Below are 18,576 nucleotides of genomic sequence, written 5' to 3'. Positions count from 1 at the left end.
TCTGTCTCCGTTTGGTTTCAGTTCGGATGAAAACGCCGGCCAGAGGAAAACAGCTGGATTCTGTTACCTAAGAAATCAATGTTTGGTAAGAGCTGGCTCGCTATGGATGTGCCTCGTGCTTACTGTTGATACACAAAGACACACATGTACGCATTTAAAAAAAAAAAAAAAAAAAGACAACTGCCTGACGACGCTATTCAGGACCTTTAAGTGCCTGCATTCCTTCTGCCGGCCCTGACTTTAACCTCATTTTAAACCATAAACTCTAAACTATCACCTGAGTTTAAAGAATCAGCAGCTGAGCGACACTTAGAATGCAAGAAAGCGACTAGTTCACAACAAGCGATGTCTGCTTATTGTTTGTCTTCGGAGTTTATTTTTCCGACAGCGGAGCTCGTAAATGCTTCTCAACAGCTGGTTCTCAAATGTCAGCGGTCGGAGCCGTCAGGCACGTGAACACAATAACAAGACTGGGATTATTCAAGCAGCTCAAATGCATTAATGGAACATCCACATGAATATAAAAGGGAGCTTAATATTCACTGCGATGCTGATTTCATTCAGCATTTCAAAAGCCAAGTTATTAATTATTTTTATCATATTCAGAAAAGGCTGCAGACTCATATTCCCTTTTATTCTGCAGTTTGTGGATCATAATATTTGGTAGGCCTGTCACAATAATTATCTTATCGTACAATATCGTAATTATCAGCATCATCACGTCATATACATGTGATACATCGACATGACTTTGATCATTTTTTGGAACTAAGTATTGCCACACTTCACATTAGCAGCTAAGAGGCTATTCATGTCACACTGGCTAAGCAAGTAGTGTCCTCCATTCCTCACTGTGTACGTCCTGAGTGGAGACTGTAGATGAATTAAAGGTAAATAACTCTGTCCCCAACCATAATGACAGTCTGTGTTTTTAGTGTAGCGCCCACTCTGCAATCCCCCCCCCCCCCCCCCCCATTGCCCCACTTGCATTATTATACTATTATATTATCATTATATCAGTGGTATAAAATGATCTTCAAATGACAATAATATTGTTTATCGCGATTATTTATGAGACAATATATCGTCCAATTAAAGTAGTTATTGTGACAGACCTAGGTCTTATATTTGGATATAATATGTCTGCTTTGCTCTAAAAGGTATTTCAACCAGCAGCATGTCAAGTTCAAACTCTTAAAATGTGTTGCTCTGTACAACTTGTGTCACAATACCTGGACGTAATCAAAAAAAGTTAGCATTTAGTTTGCATTGAACACTGAGAGCCACCACTGATCAGCAGTCAAAGAAAGAGGACCACTTATTGAAACTCTTCATTGTTGCACTATTATATTATCATTATATCAGTGGTATAAAAATGATCTTTAAATGACAATAATATTGTTTATCGCGATTATTTCTGAGACAATATATCGTCCAATAAAAGTAGTTATCAAGACAGGTCTACCACTTGGTTTGATAATTAGTGGGACAAATGCAAACTGCCTCAATCTATTTATATCCTGCTCTGAGGATATCAGCCCCCCCTGCTTTCTACGATGACAGTGTAATGTGCAACATGACTAGTGCTGTCACTCAACAGTTCACTGCTTCGGAGCACCGAAATCCAAACTCACAACACTTTTAAGAGTGAAAGCATGAATCAGCACCCTGAGCAGGAGAGATAACTATAAAAAAAAAGGTGCAGGGTGACAGCTAAACGCTAACCTGTTTACTGCAGAGTGTTGCAATCTGCATCCGAGGAGATAATCTACCATACTGGAAGGGGCTGCAGCGCTAAAGCGAGACCTGACCCCGAACCGACCCCCTCGATGCATGCGGGCCGCTCAGATTGCTGTCATTTTTTGGGAGATTTTCCTTCCATCTTACAAGGAGATTTAACTATAAAGAGATTAAACCTGAAAATGTGAAAAGATTTGTAAGTCATCTGGTCAGTACTAAATTCAGAATGGCCCACACACTCAAAAGGATCCATTGATGTCGGTCTTAGACTGAGGTCGAGAGGCATCCGTTTGTTCCTGCGTATCAGCAAAGAGGACAGACAAGCTTTTGTCCATCAGAATGTGACCTTTTATGAGGAGAAAAGATCTGTTTTTTACACACACACACAAATACATTCACCCACAAACAAACACACAATATGCACATAAGCATTTTCCGCTATGTAAATGACACACTGCAGCTCAGTGATTATGAAAAACAAGGGTCAAGTTACAAAGCCACACACACACACACACACACACACACAGACAGAAAAGAGTGGAATTACAAGCTACTGGACACCGGACATGGGACACCGTGTTTAAGTTGAGTGTTTCAACAGCGTCTCATCACCAGCAGCATACACATGTTTGCTAACACACACACACACACACACACACACACACACAGTGAAGGCAACAATATCAGGATGTGACTGACATGACGCCAACAGTCCTCTCCATTTCACCATTCAACGCAAATCCCTTTGTTGGTACACACACACACACAAAGTGGCAGACAGGAAACAGCAGCTTGAAATACCCTGCAGTAAAAAACAAAAAAAAGAGAGAAAAAGAGGAGAAAAACAACAAAAAAGAGAATGACGGAGAAAAAGGAGGGGGAAAAAAAAGAATGAACGAGAAAAATGTTACCCATGTGTTCTTTAACTTCCTCTGAAGACAAACAGGGAAGTCGAGGGTGCAATTAGTCTGTGCACACAAACACACACACACACACAGTCTGAGTGTCCAGTTATAGTTGGTGAACTGTAGTATAAATACAGACACAGATTAAAGATAAAGATTTAAAAGGCAGAGTTCTGCTCTTATGCAACACTGCAGTTGTAATGCATTTGAGCAGGAGGCAACACACACACACACACACACACACACACACACACACACACACACACACACACACTTACAGTAGACATTAACAGAACATGCCTGTCCGTCAGCAACTTGCTCGCTTGTATGTGACTAAGTGTGGAAATGGCACAACGGTGTGTGTTAGGGCCTGCCAAAACACTGGATGTGTGGTGTAGTGGTATGTGGAAGGCATTTTAACTCCCAGCCCTGCAGTGTCAGCCTGCTCATTTCCTGAGTCTGCTGCAGACACGAACCAGAGGTTTTCTTCCATCACACACACTCACACACACACACACACACACACACTGACTGACACATGAGTCGGCGTGCCTGGAGGACAGAGAGAAAGTCTTCACGCTGAGAAGTTGAGAAGTGTCTTGCCGTGTGGTGCACGTGCTGTGTGCTGTTGTGTGTTTACGTTTTAGGTTTCATGAGGTAAATGTGTGCGTGCTGAAATAGCACATGTGTGAGTCTCTTTACATAAAGACACACAATGTTGACTCACCCTGACTCTGACTGAAGCTCAGTCTCGCTCTCATTGGAGATCCACCCCCAGCGCTTTGTCCACCCTCTCCCAGCTTGGAGACATCAGTCTGGGCTTGCCTGGGCCCAGCGCTCCCCTGTCCTGGAGGTCCGGTCCCTGTGCCTGGAGGTGGAGCCGGTGGTTCCGAGGGCCCCCTATCCACTCTGGTGCCTCTCGCCAGCTGCCTGGCATTGGGCCCCAGCTTAGAGGAGACTTTCTGTAGGAAGAGCTGACGTTTAGTGACAGAGTCCCAGCCGAGGGGCCCCAGCTCGGAGCTGCGCACCGAGACCATGGTGTTAGCCATTCCCCACTCGGAATCAGAAATGTGGACAGAGGAAAGCAAGGGAGGCAGCGAAGGAGCAGAGGGGAGGAGTGAGGGAGAGAGTGTGTGTTGAGATAGAGGGGGAGGAGGAAGAGAGAGAGAGAGAAGGAAAGAGGGGGAGGAGGGAAAATTGGGAGTGTGCTGCAACCACAAGAGGGGTAAAAAAAAGAAGAAAAAAAAAAAGTTGCTATTGTGTTGTACATTCCCCATGAGAATCCAGGCTCTGACCAGGCCAATTTTTTTCTCTCTCCTCACTCTTACCCCCACAGCCACCCCTCTGTTTTCCTCCCCCCCTCTGACTCTATAAACACCGGCACACATGGAGTGAGTTTGTGGACGAGGGTCTGGCGTCTGTCTCTTTCTTTTCAAGAGGAAAGGCTCAACTTATAGAAGCTGTTCTCAGTTGTCATTGCTCAGCTATTTGTGCTAACAGAGCGGTCAGGGTCTTTGGGGAAATGAGGAAAAAAATGTTATTTCTGTCAGATTTCTTGTACTACACGGTACTACACTGATCCATTTCTACACATTCTCTCGACACATTATTCACCAGTCCAATCCTATGTCAGCTTCGGAAACTGCAAAGATGAAAACATTTGCAGATAAAAATCCCTGATGTGTGAGGTGTCACCTTCACCTCCTAACCCACAAATCGCAGAGCAGCAAACATAAAGCTTATTGGTAGAGATGAAATGCTTCAGAGTGTTTCTCGTAGTTTATAGCTTCCTCGACCTTTCAGCTGAGCCAAGAGGCTGAGTCCACGGATTATTGAAGCATACCAATACACTAAATCATGTGCTGACATGCTGGCTGGCAGCTCCACTGATGTTTGGTGATATTAAATGATCCAGGATTGAGAGTGAAGGTTTATGCATAGATGTAGAACTATTTTTTGAATATCAATAAAATGAATGGTTTAGTTTAAGTTGGCTGCCGTGTTGACATCTAAACACATGCAACATCATATACTGAGCCACTGTCACTGTGAAGGTCATATCATTTATAAATTGGTTTTCTTGATCCTAACTTCTTGAAAACATCATTGTCTGACCTCAATCACAACCTTTCAGAATAAAGGTCAATGCACAGAAACCATCTCGTTTCCATGCAGTTTTTGCACATATTTGTCTGTAATGTACATGTACAGGTTTCTGTGTGTGTGTGTGTGTGTGTGTGTAGCACAGCTGACGTGTTTTAAACACACCCTGCGCTTAGACAACCCCCGAGGCTGCTTATGAGAGTATACGCTAGGGCAGGTTTTAAACCTGTCACTGTCTCGCTCAATCTTTAAAAAACACATACCAAAGAAAGAGCACACATACTGTACAACCACCACTCCCTCATTTAAAAACACCCTGCGCTCTTTTTAAATCACTCTGACTTTGTCGCCCGTGAATGCAAATGCTGGTAAACAACAACAGCACCACCACCACCACCACCACCACCACTGCTGAGAGCATCACTAAAGCTCACTTCCATTTGAATAAAAAAAGAAGTCGATTTGCATCAGACCATTATTCATTTAATTTGCCAGGCTTAAAAATATAATTTACATAATCATAGAATCCTACCTACCTCTGACCTGCAAATGTTAATGACAATGTTTAGCTGCACTGTAACCGCCTTCAGCACATTCCATCTAACTTCCAGGTAGCTGCAAAACCAGAACTCAGATATTTGTAACAACTTGGGCTCCTGTTAAAATAATAATCATGCTGGAGAATATTTGTGTGTGCAATTATACATACCTAACAGACCCAATAAACCCAAGGACCTCCCCACACACGGTAAACCACAAGGTTCAATTGTCAATGATATGTTCCAGCTGATGGCAACACTTGTCTATTTTCATAATGGCTATGTTGCATAACCTACATCTCAAGTCAGATCCGTTTCCGGGTTTTTGTTGGCATTTGAATGCGAAATGACATCATTTTTCATATGTCATCTGTGACTTAAGACGCAAGCCTAAAGCAGAGGAGCTTTAAATATACTCAGAACAGGATCATAGTACTCACCCGGCTATGGTTCCTTGGTTTCTCCACAGCTGGCTCTGTCAGTAAAGCCTCTCCAGTACCATCCTTTTGATCTTCCACAGGCTCTTCACCAGCAGCTCCACTTGGATGTTTAGTCTCCACAGTATCAGACATCTCATGGACAACCTTCCTGGGTGTGTCCTGGTGTCCTTCCTCAGCCACCTCGGAGCCCAGTGAGCTGATGGAGGTCGAACGCATTCGAGTGATGGCTGCAGTCTTCTTCTCCAGCCGAGCAGAGTCATTGGCTGCTGTTTTGTGGCTGGTTTTGAGGTTACAGTTCCTTCCTCTGATGGGTCTCAGTACAGCCACTTTCATTGGAGATGACCTTTGTCTTTTACCCCCATCGTTAGCCTGTACTTCTTCCTTCCTAGGAACAGCTTTCTTTCCATTAGCTGGAGCAGATTTGTTCTGCTGAGAAGAAGAGAGAGGTTTAGAATTACAATTGTTGCAGAGGACTGTACAATGCTTGACACATGTAAGCTGTTCAGTGATACTACATTACCTGGCCTTGTGGTTTTGGTGGGGACGGGGTGGAACGAGACCCAACTTTAGCCTTGACATTCTTTAGGTCCACTTTGGAAACTCTCTTTGCCTCAAGACTGGAGGTTTTGACGGCTGTGGAGGCAGCAGTCTTGGGGGCAGTTGAAGTCACAGTGGCTGGTTTGGTTTTTGCTACTCTGGCTGGCTGACTGGTATTGGACTGCGTGGGTTTGGAATTCACCTCATATCTTTCAGCTTCCTCAGGCGGAAAAACTGTGACTTCTTTAGCATCTTGAACTGGATTGGTAGAAGAAGGAGTAGAAGATGATATCTGGGTGGGTTCGCTAAGGTCCTCAGAAGCAGAAGGCTCTGTCTGGCCTTCCCCAGGTGAATCCAGAGGACAGGCACCGTCGGCCCCTTCTAACACCTGCTCTGAACTCTTTTCATCGGCTATGCTCACAGCTACGAACCCCTCTGTCTGAAAGTCAGTTGGCGGAGTAGAGTCACTTGGGTTCAACAGGCCTCCGCTGGACTCGCTAGTTGAGCTTGTGAGGGTCACGCTGGTTCTCCTCCGCACATCCACGTCAGAGCACACCGACAGAAACAAAGCTTCCTCTTCGTCATCATCTTCAGGGATTTCTGTTGCATCCGAGTCGGGAGTTGAGGAGCCATGTCTTTTCCCATTACTGCTTCTACTGCTGAGCTCATCGTTATTACCATGACCACCACCATGTGTCGTCAAGGACAAGGCCAGTGTCAGGTTGTCATTGTCGTTCCAGGTGTCTTGGTGGTATTCGCTGCTGTTGGCGTCCAGGTAAACAGACGTCGTTGTTGAGTAGTCGTTGGATTCTGACAGATCGTTCGCTGTTTGCATCATTCCCACCGAGACATCGTCATTGTCATCTTGTTTGCTTTCCTCCTCTGGTGACCATTTTGAAATGACAACCTCTGTAATTTTGTCCGTTTTGGTCATCACTGTCGTCGTCAGGGTGACCTCAAGCATGTCATAGTCCAGCGGGCTGTCGGTCCGGCCACCGCTGAGGCTGCTCACACTCCGCAGTGACTCAGGAGACAACTCCCCCAGACAGGAGGAGGAAGAGGAGGATGACGAAGAGGAAATTGGGAAAGCATTCCCGTTGTGGTCTCCTGCACTGTGGAGAGGAAGTGTCATGCTAGACCCGCTCTTCCCCCCCACAGAGAAGATCTCACTAGGCTCCGAAACACTCATGTTTAGGTAAGGAAGACTGAGAGTCTGTCTGTTGTAACTTTCTACGATGAGCAGGGTTTTATTTCTCCATTAGTTCTGGTTGAAGAAAAAAGACGAATTCTCTTTACAGAAACAATAATTTGAGCTTTATTCAAGAACCTTTAGAAACACTTTATAATGAGATTTGATAGAATGTCCAATCCATTCTCCATAGGGCAGAGTTGGCAGTTTTTCTATTTATGTTCCCATAATATATCTTTAGTATGTCACAGAGTTGCAATCCATCCACCTATATTTAAACAGAGCACACAAAAGCTGTTGTATTTCCAAAAGGACTGAAGGTCATTGCTTCCTTGTCAAATGCAGAACTGTAATTTAAAAAAAAGTATCCACTAATGGGTCCCAGGACTGATCCCTCTCTCCTAATTGAAGGCAAGATGCAACATTTGTGGGACTCTGTTGTTCAAAACATCTGAAAAATAGCAAAAGAAAGGAAAATTAAATGTTAAAAATTAGTATATTTAATAAAACACCAACATGACAACATCAATTAATAGACTTGTGTCATTTCTACAGTCCTTGTCACTGGGTGGCAGCACATTGTGAAACAAATTCTGCCATCTGCTGGTTCCCTATTGGATCATATCAAGCTTGTTGCAATGAATCTTGGCATTTGGTTTGATATTAATTTATTAAGTTTTGAGCAGCACACCACAAAGCTTGTGCAGTCATGTATTTATCATCTTAGAAATAACTTTTACACAGAGATACAGAGAAATCATTAATCTATTAAAAATATATTGATCGACTCCAAGACTACAAAACTCAGTTGCCAGGCTTTTAACCAGAACCAAGTGATCACATCACTCCTGTTTCAGCCTCTTTACACCAGTATGTTTTAGAATTGATTTTCAGATCTTACAGATTACTTTTATGACTCTTCATGGCCTCCGTCCCCGCTTTATCTCTGACCTCTAAGTACTGCACAAACTGTTATGTACTTTGAGATACTCGGGCAGAGGTCTTTTATCTGTTCCAGAGGCCTTGCTGAGAACTAAAGGGTACAGAGTGTCTGCAGTCTGGACCCCGAGGAAATCAGGTCAACTGAGTCACTGATTTCTAGTAAGTCTCTTTTTAAAACATACTTCTGTCAGAACCTTTCCTGATTTTACTCGAGTTTGTTTCTTTCTACACTGAACTGATTTTAATACACTAAATTGATTTTTAAAAACCTAATGATTTTATGATCTGTTTTATATTGCTGCCTTGCTGCTCTACAAACAAAGATCATCATTATTATCATCATCATCATCATCATCATGCTGAATTAGCCCCAAACATGGTAAACAATAACACATGCTGAAAACATCATGTCACCATTCTGTACAAACTTCATTCATTTTGCCCAAATTGTTCAGACTGTAAAGCAAAGGGATATAATCACACAAAAGCTGTGAGAGGAGAAAATGAGAGTGTGAATAAATATGATGAAGAGTACAGAACATGTTTTATACTGCATATTTAATACATCTAGTATGCTTGTTTTAAATGTTCACAATGTTAACTGAATAAATACCAATTACATACATACAGACTTTTAGCTGGCAATTCATATTTCAGTAAATAGTCTGAATTGTAAATAACACCTGTAATTCATATAACTCAAGACTCTGGATCCCATTTCCACAGTGACGCAGTTTGTCAGCTGCAAATGTTTAACCTCACTTTAATATACAAGTTTAAAACATCTTTATTAATTATTCTAGCTTTTCTATTACTTTTGTGCAAATTCTATCTCCCCCCTGTTGAACTGTCATTCTGTATATATATGAGCAGAAGTGACTCCACGTTGCCCTCTGCAGGCTAAAACTAAGAACTAACATTTAATGCATTATTGACTGTGACTGCAGGGCTGGTGACACACAGACTGGAACAAACTCCTGAAGGTGTCAGTTTGATAAACAGCTTTAGAAAATCCAGGTGAAAGGCTGTGAACATTTGTCACATCAAATCAAACTCATTTTGCAAGTGATGTACTCAGTGTGACAGCCAAAATCTTCATAGCCAGAAGATACAAAACCACAAACATATATGCACTATTTCAATGTCAAATGACCAACACCATAAAGTCAACTGATGACATCATCTACTAAAACCTTCATACTCTGATTTCCACCTTTACAAAATCAGTGACACCAGCAAAGAAACCAGTCCAACCAAATTATCTTTAGGCTGTTTCTTTCAAATAGGACAATGTGAGCAAAGAGAGTCCTATCATGTTTGTCCACAAACACTGTTGGCATGCAAAGACTTAGATTGACACATGCTGTATGTGTGTGTGTGGCTGCCTGCGTGTGTGTGTGTGTGTGTATGTGGGTCAGGGACAAATAGAAAAGAGAGGAGCAGCTATATAAAGGCGATCAGATCCAGGACGGTGTCCCGTCTCCATTATCCAGTAATGACAGCAGGGCCCCTGGGCGACACGGGAGAGTCGACTCACTTCCAGGTAGACAGACAGAGAAGGAGGCGCACAGTTAGAGCCTTCAACTACTCAGGAAACCGTAACCTCACTGACACAGGATCGGTGAAACCTTTCTGTTTCAGAGGAGCAGAGTTACCTGTAACAAGCTTAGATGACATCGACCACTTACAATCATTTCTTTTCATCTGAGTGAGTCTCTTAGTCGCTGCAGAGGTTTTAAACCACTGTATCTTTCTTTATCGGGATGTAAAAGCACTAAAATGTGTCATATCGCTGAAAAACAAGCTGGAACCGCTGAATTCTACACCTTGGGAAAAGTCAGCATCATTGCTACATGATTCCTACAGTTGACCTCTGCACTAATCAATAATCTAAGAGTGACGGTTGGAGCAAATCAGAGAGAGACAAAGAGTCTGACTCAGTGTGATTATCAAACAGTCCTGTCTCCTCACTCCCACTTTTAGGTTTAGTTTAAAGGCTTGATTACAAGGTTTACACAAGCAGCACATTCAGTAACACAAGACGCATTTCTCTCAGAGTGACTGTATGTTTCATGATGCTGCTTATAAGAAGACAGCTTGAGTACATCACACTATGAAGCAGGCCTGAGACAAAAAGGGTTGACTCACAGTTTTCTGGGTGAGCATCAGATATGTGGTATTCTGAGATAGAGGTGGTGAATTCAGCTCGGCTTAATCAAATATACATTAATGCTGCGACTTGACCCACACACTGACGGCCTACTGCTTCATCTCCGGTCTGTCTGAGAGCAGCCAAACAACCAGCCTGAGTCGCTGTCGGCCATTAAAGATGCAGCAGATTCATCGGAGGGGCTCAGATCGTGCCGAGAATCTTTGTGGGAAAATCTGTCGGGCCTCCAGACTGGAGTCGAACCTTTGGAACGCGCTTTCGTTGTCAAATACAACAGTCAGCAGTAACGGACAGTGGACTAATGCTAACGCTTCTAACATTTACTTAGCTTTGCAGCAACATCTCTCCTGGTGGTTTTTCTGACATATTTGAAAATAGTATTAAAGCCATATGACAAAGTATATATCCAAATACTCATCACATTTAGCCATTCATTGTTAGAATACTTTCTTTTGTTCAATATCCCCCCCAAAAATCAATATACTTTAATGTAAGACACAGAAAAGCAGCATATCCTCATATTTGACAACCTGGAAACACAACATTAACTTTCCTTTTTGGTTAAAAAATGATTCATTTATCATCTACATTTTCTGTTGACCAATTAATATACTGCAGCTCTTATCATGCCTGTCATAATTATTATCTCGATTATTTCTGAGGAAATATATCGTCCAACAAAAGTAGTTATTGTGACAGGACTAGCTCTGGATATAATATGTCTGCTTTGCTCTAAAGGTATTTCAACCAGCATTATATCAAGTTCAAACTCATTAAATGTGTTGCTCTGAACAACTAGTCTAGATAACACTCATCATACTGATCATAAATCAAGACTGGCAAGTTAGCATTGAACTGTAAGAGCCACCACTGCTTATCTTCTCACGTGTTTACTGACAGGTAATCTCAGGGCAGAGCAGTGCGAAACACCACACCAACGAGCTCTAGGCCAAACCATTTCATCTGCTAGGGGTGGGGTTTTTTTTTTTCAAATGCGGTCCAACTCCAGCACACCAGGGGATGGGACTTGAAAAGGAGACAGCGCGGCTTCCCTCTGGCATCCACTGGACCATTTACAACTGACTAGGAGCATCGCTATTCAAAAATCACATCTTGATACAAGTTCATCTCATTTTGCTCTTCATGGGTTTCTTGAGGGCAGTTTCCTCAATGCACAGTCCCTCGACATCAGATCCACATAATTCTTCTAAGAATAAAATTACCTTTAATCTTGTTCTCCGCCATCATCTTTTTGAAGCTTCTTTAAAATTCATTCTCATATTCATTCTCACAATACTAAACAGGTTGTCCATCTTTACCTTCCACCTTATGAAACTAACCATGGTCATCACCTGTTGAAGTGTATGGATATAAAATGCCAAATTACACAAAGTTTAAAATAAAAAAAAAAAAGTTCTTTCTTTCTTTTCTGATGCAGACTGGTGAACCTTCTGTTCATTTTGAGGGTTTTCTATTGTCTTGTAAATCATGGTTTATACATCTACAGATATATTATGCTACTATATATATGTGCACATAATAAACTGACTCAACAACTGCACTCCAACAATATTCCTCTTTTATTATACAGAGAGGATGAACAGTCAGACACACAGTGAAAGAGGGTCCTACATTAGAGTCAGGCAGAGTGTTAGAGTCAGGCAGAGTGAGCGGCCCACTATCTTTGACATGAAGCCTAGAAAAACTAAAGTGACTTCCTCTGGGCTCCAACTCAACTCAACTGCCCTCCACCAACCAAACGCCTCATCCACTCCTGTTAGAATCAGTTTCACCATCGGCCTCACTGTGACCGAGTGTGTGTGTGTGTGCGCGTTTGTGTTTGAAATGAAAAAAAAAGGGCTAATCCACAAGTTTAATGACTATTGTTGAAGGCTTGATCCCTGCTATGCATTAAGACACGCTTGTCAAGCAGGTTAAGCCCAGAGCTGGATGGAGCAGAAGAAGAAGAAACTGAAGAGGAAGAGAGTGACATGAATGAACACAAGATTAAAGGAGGCACTACTCTGCAATTACGAGAGGCCTAATAAAGAGCAGGCTTAGGAAACAGTTCAGTAACAGTATAATAATACATTTAACAACAGCTGGTTATTTTAATCCTGTTAGACAAACTCAATAGATATGCAAACCAATTCAATATCGGCCGATGGTATCGTTAAATAATATATAAATAATATCGACAAAGATATAATAAAGACAAAATCATAATAACAAAGAAAATTAACTCTATGGGATGTTAATGCATATTGTACAACTAACTTTATATTTATCTAAAATCTTGCACAAAAATATTAAAGCCTGTAATAAATACATAAAGTTTTAAAAAGGACCAGTGTGTAAACTTTAGTGGCTGATTTCAACCAAATAAATACAAATCAAATGTTTGTGTATTATTTAAAATGTACAAATCTCTATTAAATATTCACAAGAGCTCACAGGTGCCCCATTTCCAAAAAGGGTGTGTTTTCATTTAAAACCCTGCAGATTTCATGTTACATTATATTCTCCTGAAGCTCTGAAGGAGGCGTTTGTTTTGTTCAAGAGGACAGCCCTTAGCTTTGGCTGCAGAACAAAAAGTCATGATACAACAAGCCTGAGGTTTCCTTACTTATTACAGTAAAATAACAACATGCACATAGAGGTGATGGAATGGAAACCAACTCAAGAGCCCGGAAAGACACAACTATTTTAACACATGAATCTGAGTCTAATTTCAGTTGTTAACTTCCACTTCCTCACACTCTCGCTCTTTCATCCCCCTTTCCTTTCTCCAGTGACCTGAGAGGACCACAACACTTTGTTAACCAGCCTTTATAGTCACTTAGCAGCTGTGCTCCACCATCACTCTCTTACCTTTCAAAGGCTCATTCAGGACAACATCCACAGTCATCGGCCTCCAATAGAAACTTTGTATATACTTATACAGTGTCCTAGCCCCCCTTTTTCTGCTGTGAAGTTTGTTCTGTCAACCTGTAGTCCAGGTTAGCAGTGAAAATATGTTTTGTTATATTTTCTAGGTTAAGTGCATCGCTGTGAGCCATCCACTTTTTTGTTTTTTTCCTCTCAAGTATCTGCCTCTCCGATCTTACCCCCCCCCCCTCTTTCTTCTTTCCACTTCATCCCTCACCCTAATCAATGTCAATCTATCATCGTGACCCTTTGTGAGCGTCTGTGTGTGTGTGTGTGTGTGTGTGTGTGTGTGTGTGTGTGTGTGTGTGTGTGTGTGTGTGTGTGTGTGTGTGTGTGTGTGTGTGTGCACGTGCGTAACAGGGCAGTAAATCAGCCTCACAGTGGCCCGTGCCAGCCACAGCTGACCGCACTAGAAGCACTCTGTGGTCCATTGTTCTTAGCGGATCATTGTGGGATTCAGAAGCAGACTTGAAGGTTCGGCAGCGTGGTGACTGACAGCCAATCAGTACTCACCATTAAAGGGGAGTCATTTAACTACTATTGTGACTAGTTTCTCCATATCATTTGAAGTCTTTGTTATTTCCTGTCTTATGCAGGATAGTAAATGTGAAAGTTAAACATGAAGAATTCTACAAAATCACTGCTTAAAAAAAAAAGCCATTGTGATGTGTCATGAAACAATGACCCATCATTAATTTATGTCCAATGTTAATTTATTTATTCATTTATTTCAACTTCCAAATCCATAATTACAATACAAGATCAGCTACCGTGAACCATTAATTACATGAGACCAGTCTGAAATCATTAAAGAAATGAACCCTACTCTTCTTTATGGACCAATTAAGTAATGCAACTTCAGAACTGCTCTCACTATTATATTATATGCATCTGTAAATTGTCACCTTTCTTCTTCCACTTGTTACACCTTAGTTTTTTTATGTTTTTGCACAAACACAATCGAATATCCAATAAGACCACAGCATAATAATAAAACAATCACTTATTTCCAGTTGTAATGTCAATGTGTGAAACTTAAAGTGAAGTAGTTATAAACCCATGCTACCATGCTTCATGTAGCACTCTGACTGGGAGAGAATATCCTCAGTTGTTTGGCTCTTAAGTCAAAACTGACAGCCCTGAAATCTTGAAATCTGCAATATTGCTTTTTTTTTTTTCTTCCCAAAGTGCCGTGTTGAGGACATCAGAGTGTGTATATTCACTGGGACGTGCAAAGGTGAACATACACACACGCCAAGCTGGAAGAGTTGCAGTCAGTGTGGAAGTGTATCATTAACGTGGAAAAAAAAAAACTGGGCAGACTTTCATTTTTTCCAAGCCACACACACACACACACACACACACACACACACACACACACACACACACACACACACACACACACACACACACACACACACACACACACACACACACACACACACACACACACACACACACACACACACACACACACACACACACACACACACACACAGAACCAGAAGCAGTAGGGAAGCAGTGAATGAACAAACTAGAACGTTCTATCTTCAGTATGACCCTCTCCTCAGCCTATAAATGTTTATGGATCTTATCTGTATTAAAAGTAACACTGCTTCCTAATTGCTATATATAAATGTGAACTTTACAACACAAAGAGACGCCAGTAGCTCAATGTATTTCACAATGTCCAGTCAGCCTACAGTCACTGCTGATGGGAAAATGAGCCAAATCAAGCAGCTGGGTTGAAAGGAGGACGGAGCTGAGCAGATTATACAGAGACTGAAACAGCGAATACACTATATGAACTGATAGGACTTCAAATCTACTTGGTATACATTTGGAGAAGAAACGTACAGTAGTATTTAATACTGTGTGCACGCCCGTGATCCCAGCTCACACTCAGAAATATCAAATGGACAAATCTGAAGAGACTTTTAAATGTGACCTTTACAGCACGCCAACATTCCCGTTTCTCATCTATCCGGTCGCTTCCAACATCTACTACAGCTGAAAAAATGACCAACACTTGATTATATTACTTCTTCTGTTTACTGCTCAGTTTTTGGATGAAAGCAAAGATGCTGAAACCTCACGAACCACTTTCAGTTGATTTCTCGCCATCTGCAGCATCGTGCCACAGTTGAAATTAAACACCCTTCACAAGCTGAATTCAATGCTTTAAGATTCAATGTTCAAGTATGGGACCATTTAAATATGACTCCCACCTACGCTGCTTCCTTCTACACCAACGCTGTGTGGAAAAGCTTGCCACTTCCACGCCAGCCTCCACCCTCCTTCAGGGTCCCATCATGGCTCAAGGGTCAATCTGAAATTCATGTGTTGCTTTCGGCCCACTTGCTTTTGGCTAAATCCAGAGAGCGTTTAAGAGTGGAGCCTCCAGCGCCGAGCAAAACTGTATTTCCATTTGTCGTAATAAATGGTTTGATCTATGAGGAGTGTTCCTGATTCTAACCCTGTGTCATCTAGACCTGTCACCATAACTACAGAGTTATTTACCTTTAATTCTTCTGCAGTCTCCACTCAGGACGTACACAGTGAGGAATGGAGGACACTGCTTGCTTAGCCGATGTGACATGAATAGCCTGTTAGCTGCTAATGTGAAGTGTGGCAATATTGAGTTCAAAGGTCATGTCACTCAATCAGGATTCCTCCACCTGACAGGATCACACACACACACACCTGCTTATATCACACACGTAGTTTAACATAATACAAACAGTCTCAGTCATTCATATTTTTCCCAAAAATAAAACATTTTAAATTCCGGGAAAAGAAGTACATTTTCCCGGGAATCCTGGGAAATCTACGATTTTTAAAAGGCAACACTAGCTGAGCCCTGATCATTTCAAACAACACTAAATGCAACGTGGAGACATTATGTATGTATGGGTTCCCAATCCGATCATTATTTGTGTATTATTGTATCATTATTAAAGGCAAAATAACTCAATTTATGTCCATGGACATTATAATGAATAAGCTATAGGCTTAATATTAGTTTGCATCCAGCGTGCTGCGTGGACTTCATTACATCTGCTGCACCGCTGCTACCACAATTATGAAATGCTAAGTTTATTGTCTTTGACTGTGACCTTCATAAAAGTAATATTTTACAAATCTGCATTATATAAACTAACCAAATCCGTTAAAGTCATTTGGAGACTTCTAAGTCATTAAACTAAGTCTTACTTTTACTGGAGTAAAGAGTTGAATCAGGACGTCTGCTTTTACTAGAGTCTTTTTTACACTAGTATCCAGTACTGCATACTACACAGGCATGACTCAGAATAACAAGCTTGCACTTTTTAATCATAGTGCGTTGTGTTAATTGATCGGCTGTGTTGTGTTTTACCGGAGCACAGCACGTGAACACACACCTGTGCATGTTTTATTAAAGTAAACTGTCTATATGTTTTCGCGCAACGTGTCGGAGGTAACCGTGCTTGAGTACACTTGGGTTTGAGTAATGTGAGTGCGGGCCAGCGTGGGACAGGGGAGGGGGGACATTCGTGCTTCAGCACGGTACGGAACAACTGGCCCTAGTGTGAGTGAGCCCTAAGAGTGCAAACAGCATGGATGTGAGTTAAGAAATGATTGTCATTTCAGATTTTGAACACAATCCACTAATGAATCGATTTAGAATCAATCTGATTAATTGATGATGTAAAAAAAAAAAAAAAAAAAAAGAATGCAGGCACTGTGCTCCTGGTTTATTGTTTCAGGTGGGCGGGCAGCCAATCAGGGAGCTTGTTAACAGGCAGGAGGCAGCAGGCTCACCTTTCCTTCATAGAAACACTTGGCAAGCATCAGCACTGCATCACGTTACAGCTACACCCAGTAGTAGTGCTGGTATCCACACACACACACACACACACACACCTACCTCTGCAGTCACATAGCGGACATAACACTCATACAGTTATGATGACACAAGCTAGTTATTAACACGCAGCGGTGGACGTTGCACTGCATCACACGAAGGATACCCCAAACACTGCAAAAGTGGTTGCCATAGAAATGAACAGAGTGCTTAGTCATTGTGAGGGATGAATGCGACTGTGTGTGTGTGTGTGTGTGTGTGAGACTTTATCAACCATTAGCATTCTCCTGCCTACAGTCACTGCAGAGGTGTGTGTGTGTGTGTGTGTGTGTGTGTGTGTGTGTGTGTGTGTGTGTGTGTGTGTGTGTGTACATTTGTGCGCCTGCATCTGCCATCCATTGTACTCTGACATAACATAAACAGCTTTGTGGGAGGAAATGTGACCCTGCTGACACACACACACACACACACACACACACACACACACACACACACACACACACACACACACACACACACACACACACACACACACACACACACACACACACACACACACACACACACACACACACACACACACACACACACACACACACACACACACACACAAACTGAGATAATGAGAGAGTTAAGCATTAAATGAATCTTACTGTATTATCACATCAATATCATTAAAATCTATAAAGCAGCTGAAAATGCTCCTGACAGCACTGAGAGGGAAACATGCGTGGAAACTATATGAAACACAGTGAGTCAATGCTGAGACAGAGAGGCAGCATTAGAGTAATGAGAGTGATGGTAATGGACGGTGAGAGGAACGGCCAAGGTACTAGATGGAGAGACAGAGCTGGTGTGCTGACCGCCAGTCCAATTAGAACTGGACCTAAGGTTATACAGCGTAACGTGGATCGAGATGTTACGTAACCTGCTAGCAGCTATCTTAACCGATCAATACCTGAATATGTGACAATTCATTTGAACTATTGGTAAAAAAAAAAATTAAAAAGTGATTTGAACTGAGTCTGTCCCTTCACCACATCACTGATTCATTATTATACTGTATGTTTTGACTTTGATATGAAGGGGGTGACTCAAGCTGGTCCACTAAAGGTACTGCTCTGTAAATAGCATTGCAGTGGAGCTTGTGAAGGAAGGGGGGGTGGGGGTGGGGGGGGGGGGGGGATAAAATATTTCCCATCATTGAAATACAGAACCGGAACACGTGGTCTTGTCCAT

General features: G+C 42.0%; 1 protein-coding gene across 1 annotated transcript in view; it reads right to left on the bottom strand.

Annotated features, from left to right (window-relative positions):
• The window catches only part of LOC134001386 (microtubule-associated tumor suppressor 1 homolog), a 72,251-nt gene that overhangs the window by 40,079 nt on the left and 13,596 nt on the right, over nt 1-18,576 (bottom strand). The window contains exons 2-4 of the mRNA XM_062440979.1: nt 6,248-7,904; nt 5,728-6,153; nt 3,373-3,607 (exon numbers count right to left, since the gene is read on the bottom strand). Coding sequence (XP_062296963.1) covers nt 3,373-3,607; nt 5,728-6,153; nt 6,248-7,453 — 1,867 coding nt within the window. The 5' untranslated portion in view covers nt 7,454-7,904. The remainder of the gene's footprint in view (nt 1-3,372; nt 3,608-5,727; nt 6,154-6,247; nt 7,905-18,576) is intronic.

This window comes from Scomber scombrus, chromosome 2, assembly GCF_963691925.1.
Source record: "Scomber scombrus chromosome 2, fScoSco1.1, whole genome shotgun sequence".
Taxonomy (NCBI): Eukaryota; Metazoa; Chordata; class Actinopteri; order Scombriformes; family Scombridae; genus Scomber; species Scomber scombrus.
Note: the sequence above shows the minus strand (reverse complement) of the source record. Positions and strands in the feature narration are given on the sequence as shown.